Genomic DNA, 11,157 nt, shown 5'->3' on the forward strand with positions numbered 1-11,157 from the left:
AATTCATTCAGGTAATTAAAACTAAATTAGTATAATGGCATATTAAGAAATATTAATATTAATAAGAAAATATAAAAAACTTATTTGCAACTTTCATGCTCATTCGGAAGAAAACTTTAGACTAGTTTGCAGTATGGCCGCGGTGGATAGTTTGAAATTACTGAAAATACAATGGATGGTTTGGAAGTTAGTTGGGATGAACTCGGAAGAAATTCAGTTGAAAAAACTTTATATTATCTACACTTTTGCAAACGCTTTCTTTGTAATTTTTCTTCTACCAATACATTTTTTATTTGGAATTTTTAAGTCAGGAGAACAAATGCAAAAACTGCAGTTAATAGCAGTTGCATTTAGCACAGTGGCTTCATCTCTAAAACTTCTCAGCTATATACGAAATTACAGAAAAATTCGAGTGTTGGAATCGGTACTTAAGCAGTTGGATAGGAATATTACACACTTTGAAGATATCGTACTTTTCGAAAATATGTATCGTAGAATGAGGAAAATTGATGTTGTGCTCTTCACAGTATCCGCGATAACTTGTATTACTTGCTCTCTAGCCATACTTTTTCAGAATAACGAACAGCTTTTATATAATGGTTGGTTACCTTTTGACTATAAAACTTCAGATTTAAAATTTAATATCGCTAAGTATTACCAATTAATCGCAATTGTTTATGCTATTGTTCACAATTATATATCGGATAGATTTTCAATAATAGCATTTTATCAACTATCGGCACATGTTATATTTTTGCATAAACGCATTTCCAGAATTGGTCATGACCAAGAGAATAACGTGGAGAACGAGAAATATTTCCGATCCTGCATAGTTGCTCAACAGCGAGTGAATGAGTATAAGTATATTTGTATAGTTCAAATCAATGTTTTTAAACGGTTTAGTTTCAGGCTTTGTACTCAAATCGAAGACATCACAACGTTTCCAATATTTTTGCAGTTCACGGTCACAGGAATAACCGCTTGTCTCACTTTAACATTGGCAGTTTTCTATGCCGAAGATAATATGACGCGTCTGTATTTCTTATTTTATGCGATGGCAGTTCTGCTTGGCATATTTCCGGTGTGTTACTTTGGTAGTGAGTTGGAATATAGATTTGAACAATTGCATTGGTCGATTTACTTCAGTGACTGGACTAAACAAAGTATGAATTTTAAGAAGGATATGCTTATATTTAATGAACGCTCTTTGAAGCATCGTGCTTTATTCGCTGGGGGAATATTGCGAATACATTTGCCAACATTTCTCTCTACCTGCAAAGGCGCCTATTCTATGTTTGCTGTTGTACTTCGCTTTAAGAATGACAAAACTGAAGTCTAATAGAATACACAAGGCACAAATAGATTATAAATTTAGTTTGAACATTTCAGTATTTAGCACTTGACATATTAAATAAATACAGAGTTATTATCACAAATCTGTATTACATAAGTTCGCAATTTAGTAAGCACTGCTCTGACCTTTTTTTTATGGTATGGTTATGGGCTTATTTCGCAAATTCGTTTCTTTTCATCTATTGTTAAAAAATGTGTTCTTTGTCAGTCTTTTCGAGTTCGGTTAAAAGAAAATTGTACCATGTCTCGAGTATAGGGTGATGTTGGTATTACAGTAATGTTATAATTCGCCACTAATTGTTGAATAAGCAAAACTATATGTGTCTGTCTTATTGAGTTTAGGAAACGAAAAAAAGTCACAGTATACCATGCTTGCAGAATAGTGCGGTGGCGGTATTAAAGAAATGCTAAGATTCGCTACAAATCATTGAATAAGCAATCCAGTATGCATTTAAGTGGTTTCTGCCAAGAGTTCTAGTTGTATCTTCTGGTTAAACTTATAAGAATTATACAATAATGAATAGGTCATATAGTACTCTTGATTGCATGGTTAGTCGATAAAAAGTCTTAATAAATATTCTATTCTATACAACATTTTCGTTACTTTTTGATCACACTTTATAGTATTTGGTAGACATCGTAATGCAAAATCCATGAGTTGTCTGTAAATAGATCTAGTTATTTCTGCTGGATTGCCGCATATAAATTACATAAATCTTGTATGTAGTATTGGTATGGATTATTGTTGAAAATTTTTAACTAATTTTCGACTCCAGTCAATATTATCGTTACTTTTTGATAACATCTTGTAGTATTTACCTTTTCCTGTTTCAGATTATCGAATTTTTATGACTTTATTGACATAACATCCTAAAAATTAATAAAAAGGTTTTACTTAGTTAATATATATAATATAATATATAGTGCTTGTGAGTGCTTGCTATTGAATGTCCGACCTACTTGCTTTAAGATATATAATCAACCTCAACAGAGGTTGGCAATATATATATATAGATATCTATTTTGGTATGTAGTTTGGAGCTTAGGATTTATTATGTTTTATTTTTGATGAAAATCCAAGTCTGATTTCTTTTGTTTTTTAATAAGCGTCTTCGTCTTTGTAGTTCTCTTGTGCAATTTAATGTTATAATATATTTGCTGTTCACAATTCTGTGGATATTAATGAGACCAAAATTTATTTAAACAAACTTTTTCTAGACTAATGATTGTGCATGTAAGTCTATATATCTATGTTCGAAACAATCTCTCTTATTCCAGTATTTACATATATTAAGTTGCTGCGAGACTACTACACATTTTAATCGTCTTATTTCTATATATCCTGGTTTGAAGTACCAATATGTGATGAGCGATATTATTGTCTGGTGTCTGATATCTGGTAATCGATATTATTATCTTCGTTTTTTTAAATAAAGATAAAATTATAAATATTTCCAAATTTGTCTAAAATATTTAAAACCCATAAAAATTATGCTTAAAAATGGAAAAATAAAAGCGACAGAAAAACTATGAGCGACTGTGATGTCTTATCTCTGCTTTGAAACTAACAACTGAAAATTAAACCATTTAAGGAAAACTACTACTTATAAGTTTAGGGAAAAATAAAAAGTTATTACTTCCAATAATTATGTTTGCAAGAGACACTTTAACATCCAAACTAAACTGGTTAGTAATTAGCGTCAAGAATTAATTGATCAGCACTCCTTTAATTTAACTTAAGTTAACATTTAACTTTCATTTATAAAGTTTTTAATTATAACTTATAAATGAAAGTAGTTTGTGTTTTCAAATGACTTCATTTTAGTTATTGAATTATGACATTCTTCGCATAAACACATAGCATAAGAAACACTCATAAAATGGCCGTTCTGGATAGTACACGATTCTTTCGATTGTCTTATACATTTTGGACACTACTTGGCATAAATAATAATCAAACTGGATGGAAGAAACTGTATTGGATTTATGGCATATTAATTAATTTATTTTTTCCTATCAGTTTTTGCTGCAGTCTATTCGTTGGACTTCTACAACCCCAGACGTTTCAAGAAAAATTGGAATCTGTTGTCGTTTTCATCTCAGCATTATCCTGTTGTGCGCAATTCCTAATTTATGCATTGAAAATTAAGGACATAAAGGAAGTTGATCATATATTAAGAAAACTGGATGAAAGAATTTTGTGCAATGAAGAAATAAATATATTTGAAGAAATGAGTAGTGACATACAAAATATGACTCAATTCTTTGGGTGGAGCTATTTGGCGGTTGGTGTTATGGCGATACTATCCGGCATTTCTAATATGTTTCAGTCACAACATAGATTGCTGTATTCTGCTTGGCTTCCATTTGATTGGCACAATTCGGCATTGGCATTTTGCATTGCAGGCTCTTTTCAATTACTGGCACTGTTTTTTTGTATAGCTCAAAATTTTGCAGATGATTCATTCCCTCCGATATCTTTGAGATTATTGACAGGACATTTAAGTTGCTTGGAATTCCGTATATCAACCATAGGTCATCGAAGTTTTGATCACCCTTACAGAATAGTGACGCTGCAACTTTCTATACAAGATCAACTGGCCTTATATGAGTAAGTGTTGGTTAGAAATTTTGGATTGTGCGTAATTACGTGTATAATGTGTAATAATTTCAGATATTGCAAACAGATTGAAAATATTATTTCGATGCCGTTGTTGATATTATTTACACTGACGGGTCTTAATACTGGCTTAGCGTTAGCAGCAGTTCTCTTTGTAGCCGAAGGATTTTTTAATTACATGTATTATATTGTTTACTCCTTTGCTGTTCTATTGCGAATTTTCCCCGTTTGTTATTATGGGAGTCAACTTCAACTAAAATTTCAGCAATTACATAGAGCTGTGTACTTCAGTAATTGGATAGAAGAAGAGCGTGCATTTAAGAAAGATATGATTGTATTCACTGAACGTACCCTGAAGATGCAGACTATATATGCTGGTGGATTATTTCGTATTCATATGGACACCTTCTTTTCATGCTGCAAAGCTGCCTATTCCATGCTGGCAATGTTTTTAAAACTAAAAGCTTAAATGTTCAGAAGATTTAAATAAAATTAGGTAAAGAAATTCTTTAAGTTAAGACTTGAATTGCATTTTAAAGTAAAGTTAATAATTTTTTCAAAAAAGTAATTTATGTAGAAAATGGCTTACAATATAAAAGTATGACAAAAAAAAATCTTTACTCAGTAATTTTAAAGTTTACTGAAGTGAGGCATGTTTATAGACTATTTTAATTGCTTGATATATATTAAAGTATACCATGCTTTCCAAATTCCATTTAGTTCTTTGAGTTTCTACAAATAAATGTTATTTATTTTGCTATTTGAAGATAAAATAATAACTAAGGTCTAAGGTGTGTAAAGAACATATAATTGTCGTTTTAAAATTTTTTTTTTTGAAAAGAGAACATAAGAAAATTACTAAGGGGTCTGCGCTATATACACAGACAAGTAGATGAACACATTTTGGAAAATGCAGAAGGTGTGATAAGAAAACACATGTTCGATGAAAAGTTTACCAAATCTCAGATAGATAGTTGGCCTGTAGTCCTTACACGAAAAGGACTTACTAAGGTTGTTGGATTAGGTGTTAGTTGATCAAAATCATCTATGTTGGCTTTGTACATACTGCCATTGAATAAAACATAGAAAAAAAGCATATCATATTCATATTGTAAATCATATGGTATGCATTGTATGTATTGTAAGAATACTTAAAATGCAGATTTTTATTATTAGTTGATAGAAATCGTTTTTAATAGCTTAAATCTGGTAATGCTTTTACTTTTAATGATAAATAGCAACGCATAGATATTAGAACTTATAAGATCTCAATCTTCTAATTCAGATTAAAATTAAACTAAGATCAGAAGATTAAACTTAAGATTAAAATTCTTGAATTGTATTTCAAATCAATTTACCATCTTCCTTATTTATCACATCTGGATGGCAGTATATTTTTTCATCCTTAGTGTCTTTAGTTCAAGATTCAGTTCGGTGTACAAAAATTTCCGTCAAATGGAGCAATAAATCCGTCAAAAATGAAGGCTTTGAGAATTTAGGGAATATGCACTATTTATTACTACATTATGACGAAAAAAGCAACAAAATTGTTTCTTTCAATTTTAGATACACCACTTTTTTAATAATACTTGTATAGAATAGGGTTGGGTTAAGAAATTGACCACTTTTTTACTGTTTATAATATTTGAGTTAGATATTATATCTATTTTAGTAAAATGGTTTTAAGTAATTATAATTAAAAAGTAATAGTCAATATTTCAACTAAATGTTTTTTACTTTTTTATATAATTAGTATTAATAAACATGCAATTGGAATGAATTTAAAAAGAAAATACTTTATGTACTAGTTAAACGTTTTTGTAGTACTGCATTACACAAATGACATACATAGTTTGATTAAATAATTAAGCAGCTATCATTAATTAAATTTATAGATTATTTCGTAATTATTTATATTTTAATATGGAGATATATAATAAGTGTACATAATGAAGAGCTACAAAAAATTTAATATGAAACGAAAGTTCCATCAATTTTTAAGACTACATCACATATAACTCTAATAATTTTTATTCAATCAAAATAATTTAATAATTAAATGATTATTATATACAATAAATTAAACAGATTACATAAACTCTTGTCAATATTTAATTATGTTGAATGATGGAGATAATGGTTTCGAAAATAAATTGGACTTTTTTAAAATTGACATCTATTCGATATTCTATAAGGTATATTGTTAACTGATGTATCCTCCTTTAATGTCATTTTATAATATTTTGACGAACAGAAGTCAATTTATTGAAAAGAAGGTAACAATATGTTTTTTTTATTATCGGTATAAAATAAGTATTGAACACAGAGCTATTATTAAGTATTATTTTAGGTTGGGTGCGGGAGCCGGCCTTGTATACCAAAGTTCACTCGTATACAAACCCACAAGCCATGCATATTCTTATTGATCTCTAGCGACAGCAGTTGGAACAAGGTTTCTATGTAAATTCATAGTTAGTTTGTCTATTTATTTTGCAAATACTTAGTTGCGTGAAGATCTGTTCTTAAGTTTTCCTCTAATTTCTCTTTAAATTCACTTTAATTTTACATATTTTCGCGAATTCACCTGATTTAAATATTAAAAGAGGTCATAGGTCCTCTTTTTGTTTTCCTATCTTTCTGCATTTTCAGTGTACGTCTTTATTGATACTTTTCGAAACTAATACCACCTTAATCTATTCAGGTACTGTAGATAAAGGTTTTATATTGCATATAGCTAAATTACTTGAAGCAAACTGCAACAATTAAATTTATAACTATACATACATGTGTGACAAACCTACGTAACCATATATACCTAAGAAATGTCAACCTAACTCATTAAAAATATTAACTTTGTAGCATTTCACCTTTCGTAATTTAAATATTTAGACAGGGTGTTTTAAAAGAAAATGATTTAATTTCAGAAGATGATTTCTTAAATGAAGAAACGATACAAATTGTTAGTTTGAAGTATCCATTTTCTATATTTATCGATCAATGCGATATCATAGAACCGCACTTCGAAAAAAGCCCTCAGTTAAAAAACTTCTACTAGCTCAAAAATAGTTTAACCAAAAAGCTTAGGTTGCATACCAAAAGAAGCAGTAGGCACTGGGCTACTACTTCCAGATTGAAGTAAGTTACCACTAAACACCCTGTATATTTAAATAATTAATTTTTATATTTAATTATTGTGAATTTCACACCTGACAATTATGCACAACAATGGATTGTTACGCATTTAAAGTAAAGAATCAACTTTCTATTAGTAAAATGAGTCTCGTAAGTAGTGCAACTGTTTTCAAGGAACTTTGGTTTTGTTGGATGCTCTTAGGCGTTAATACAAAAAATATCAAATGGAAAAATATTTACTTAACTTATAGTGTAATTATGAACACGTTTATAACTTTATTATTTCCGTTTCATCTGTTTTTTGGACTATTCCAAATCGAAGAAGATATCACAGCGAAGATGTCAATATGCTCAACATCCTTTGCTTGTAGTTTGAAGTTCATATTTTATGCAATTAAATTGGAGAAAGTGCGCGAAATGGAGGTACTGCTACAGAAAATTGATAAAAGACGTCGAAACGGAGAAGAAGAACAAGAGTTTGAGAGAACCATAAGAACTGTGACAATTATGAAGCGAGCTTTTTTTTCTTTATACTCCTTAATTACGGTATTCTCTTTCGCAACATTGTGTCTGAAAAAGGAACGGAGTCTTTTGTATACAGCATGGTTACCTTTTAGATGGCAGGATTCTACACTCAACTATAGCATCGCGATTGTCTTTCAATTAATTGGTTTTCATTTTTGCATATTGCAGAATTTGGTGGATGATGTATTTCCGCCATTATCCTTGTGTATGCTTACAGGTCACATCAAAGTATTACATATGCGAATCTCTGGTATTGGCTATGATAGGAAAAATCAGACTACGAATGAAGAGGAACTGACTGAGTGCGTAAAGGATCAACAGAATCTGTATGAGTATGGGTTTTATTAAATATTTTTTATTGATATCTTTTATAGTGGTTTATTTGTAGATTATGTAATCTTATCAATGAAGTTATAGAATTACCTATGTTGGTACAATTTACAGTCACTGCAATCAATGTGGCCTTGGGCTTAGTAGCTATGCTCTTTGTCGCAAAGGACATATTCAGTATCTTATATTATGTTTTTTATTTGTTTGGTATACTGATGCAGACTTTTCCTACTTGTTATTTCGGCAGCAATTTCGAATTTATGTTTGATGAACTTCTTCAAGCTATCTATTCCAGTAATTGGCTTATGCAGAGTCCGAAATATAAGAAGCACATGATTCTCTTTATGCAACGGGCACTTAAGAAACGTCCTGCTTATGCGGGTGGTATTTTGCGTATACATTTAGATACATTCTTCTCAACATGCAAGGCGGCTTACTCGGTGTTTGCCATGGTATGGCAACTTAAAAATTAATTTTATATATAGTCGAAAAAGCGTAAGAACAATATGATATTATCATTCGAAGTGGGTAATTAAAAATTATAAATATATATAACATATATACTTAACTATAAAAAAATGGAAATAGTTTTCAAATTAAAATCAAAATTGTGGCATGCCTTTAATATAAATCACATCTTAATTTCACAGCATAAATAATATTTTATAAAATGTATTTCAATTTCAAAAATTCTAGAAATATTAATTACTAGCATATTTCAAGCTGTATTCATTGCTTTAAATGTTGGTAATGATTAAGTGTTAGAAAATCAAATAGTAGAGCCAGTTATTCACTGTCAAAAAACGATTCCAAACAATAATCTTCTTCTTCTTCTTATCCTCATCTCCCAGTGGAGCATAGGGCCTCTACTATCTTTTTATATCAGATTCTGTTATTTTATTCTCAACATATATCACTTCAGGTATAATTGGCTTCTCTTAGTTCTTCTTCAATTGTTCTCCTCAATTGATAATATTATTTGGGAATTATTACATTGGCATATAAATTTATTTGATATTATTTAGTATGAATTTATATTCACACAATACTTATTCGTCAGCTTCCAGATATTCTAAACATTAAGGGGAGTTACTTTTCTTCAATTTTCATAATTAAATAATTTAATCTGTGTCATATACAAATCTAAATTAACAATTGTAAATCTAATTGCTTATCTTAGCTATTCTCTAAATGTGCTAAATCATTTCCCATTCCAATTCAATATTCTTTGGATACATCTCTCCCTTAAATTATTTCGTAACCCCAGTTTATCTAAATGCCTTCAAAACCGAATGTTGTTTTCCAAATTTGTTGCAATGTATTTCAATACGAGTACGAAGTCTCATAGTGTCAGTTCGGTGCTGCTGTGTCGCATAGACATGAAGTTTTCCTGTATCTCTTATCAGTGGATTCCAATAAATTTGCAGTTGTCTTTCGCTACCTCGTTTTGGAGCCATGTTAACATGTTTGTTTTGTTAATGGTGCCCAACTCTGAAGAATACAAAGCTCACATACAGATTAGTTTCGTTGCTTAGATTGGGGGGTATCACGTGATGGATGCAACTATTTGGCATGAAGCGACAAATCCGACGAACTTTTTGCGATTTATCTGATTGTGTCTCGTTTATGTTAGTTTGTTTAGTTCTATTTCACGTCCCTAAGTCGTTGAATGCGATGGGAATATTGACATTTGTTGTGCTTTAAGGATTCAATGAAGCATTTAACTAATTTTAGACAAAACAGTTATATGATTGAAATCATTTTCTTGTTTCATGAATAAAGTTGAGTATCATATAACACATCATATATATATAGATATCATTTGAATATATATATAGTATATAGAGTTAATTTTCTTTTCATTATTTTTTTTTTTTTGTTATCTTTTACTCGTGCTGCCATTCACATATAATGACTTAATGTGAATACCTATAAAGGTTATTTTTAAAATTTCTATGAAATGAAACGTATAATCATTTGTATCAGTGCACCTCATCACTTGAAAGTATCTTACAGTATGAGTTCTTGTTTTTGTATTTGTATTCCAATTTAATTTTCATTAACACAATAAACCTAAGTTGCTTTTTTCACTTCTCCTAACTAAGCCGCTTGAGACTGAAATCGTTGTTGAGTGGCGTATCCCTGATGCCTTTTTGTTTAACACTTCAGAGTTTAGAACTGAAACTGTAGCCTGACAATCGATTCCGTAGGATTACTTTTATGTGTCTGTAAATTGTGCGCAATTATATTCGCATTAGTGCTTATGGTTTGGCATGGATTGGGCAATTTTGTGTTTCCATTTCTGAGATTTTCAATTTGTAGATAAGTATTTCGTAATTTAAAATTGTGGCAATAAAACTACGTTTAAGTCTCTTTATTGCAGCCCAAGAAATTAAATGGAAATTTGTTGCCTACCAAAATGCGACTTTTTGCAAATTAAACATTTTTTGGATAAAGTGATAAGCGAAGATTTAAATGCCACAAGATGGTTAGGATAAATAAAATACTTATGAAGAAAAATATAATTTTAAAGTATTAATTATAAAATTCCTAAATATTGAATTTTATATTTTATTTTACTTCCGGCTACAGGTCATCTTTTTAAATTATAAATTTGTTAAATATTTTTTAAAATTTTATATTACGATTCTTCTTAAGAGAGTCAAGAAATAATGAATATATATAAAAAAATTATTAATAAAATGTAATCAATCAATTCGTCACGTCTTTGGTTCTGTTGCCCATATTGCTCCATTCTAATCGTAATTTAAATCTTAAATATTAAGATTTAAAACTCAATTCAAGGAATTCGGCGTTCGGATAGTATATAAGACTTCAATCCAGCGAAAAAAGTTTTTACAAAATTTTTAGTTCAACTATAAATTCTTATTCTTTATATTATTTCTACTGATACAATAGATAATAGCTTTCAAAAATTACATTTAAGTGTGTTTACTGCAGGCTTCAATATAGATTAGATGAATACTTTACAAACGACTCTAGATCTGTAAGAAATTAATAGGATAAAGAAAAGAAAAAAAGTGTTTTTCTTCTGTACCGACGATAATTAAGAATTATTTAATTCGTTGTCATCGTTGCAGTGGCACAAGCATTATTTCAGTAACATACATTAAGACTGAAAAGTTTTCGGAAATTCTCATTTAAAATTCGCGCGCTGTATATTTTTCGATATTTTA

At 29.7% G+C, this 11,157-nt stretch overlaps 3 protein-coding genes across 3 annotated transcripts; all 3 read left to right on the top strand.

Moving 5' to 3' along the window:
- The first annotated feature begins 496 nt into the window (after positions 1-496).
- LOC119674022 (odorant receptor 59a-like) lies at positions 497-1,407 on the top strand. Its single transcript, XM_038085143.1, has one exon. It carries the CDS (start codon positions 497-499, stop codon positions 1,337-1,339), a length of 843 nt encoding a protein of 280 aa, XP_037941071.1. The 3' UTR covers positions 1,340-1,407.
- Positions 1,408-3,233: 1,826 nt separating this feature from the next.
- Positions 3,234-3,968, top strand: LOC119674023 (odorant receptor 59a-like). Its single transcript, XM_038085145.1, has one exon. It carries the CDS (start codon positions 3,234-3,236, stop codon positions 3,966-3,968), a length of 735 nt encoding a protein of 244 aa, XP_037941073.1.
- Positions 3,969-7,246: 3,278 nt separating this feature from the next.
- Positions 7,247-8,433, top strand: LOC119674024 (odorant receptor 59a-like). Its single transcript, XM_038085146.1, has 3 exons — positions 7,247-7,255; positions 7,799-7,956; positions 8,019-8,433. The coding sequence occupies exons 1-3, from the start codon at positions 7,247-7,249 to the stop codon at positions 8,431-8,433; spliced, it is 582 nt and encodes a 193-aa protein (XP_037941074.1).
- Positions 8,434-11,157: the final 2,724 nt, after the last annotated feature.

The sequence above is a fragment of the Teleopsis dalmanni genome, chromosome 2 (assembly GCF_002237135.1).
Source record: "Teleopsis dalmanni isolate 2A chromosome 2, ASM223713v2, whole genome shotgun sequence".
Lineage (NCBI taxonomy): Eukaryota > Metazoa > Arthropoda > Insecta > Diptera > Diopsidae > Teleopsis > Teleopsis dalmanni.

Excerpts from the sequence above, each read along its gene's own strand:
- LOC119674022 (XM_038085143.1), top strand. The coding sequence starts at position 497 with ATGAGGAAAATTGATGTTGTGCTCTTCACAGTATCCGCGATAACTTGT.
- LOC119674023 (XM_038085145.1), top strand. The coding sequence starts at position 3,234 with ATGGCCGTTCTGGATAGTACACGATTCTTTCGATTGTCTTATACATTT.
- LOC119674024 (XM_038085146.1), top strand. Across the intron at positions 7,957-8,018 it reads GTAAAGGATCAACAGAATCT|ATTATGTAATCTTATCAATG; the intron begins GTATGAGTATGG and ends GTTTATTTGTAG.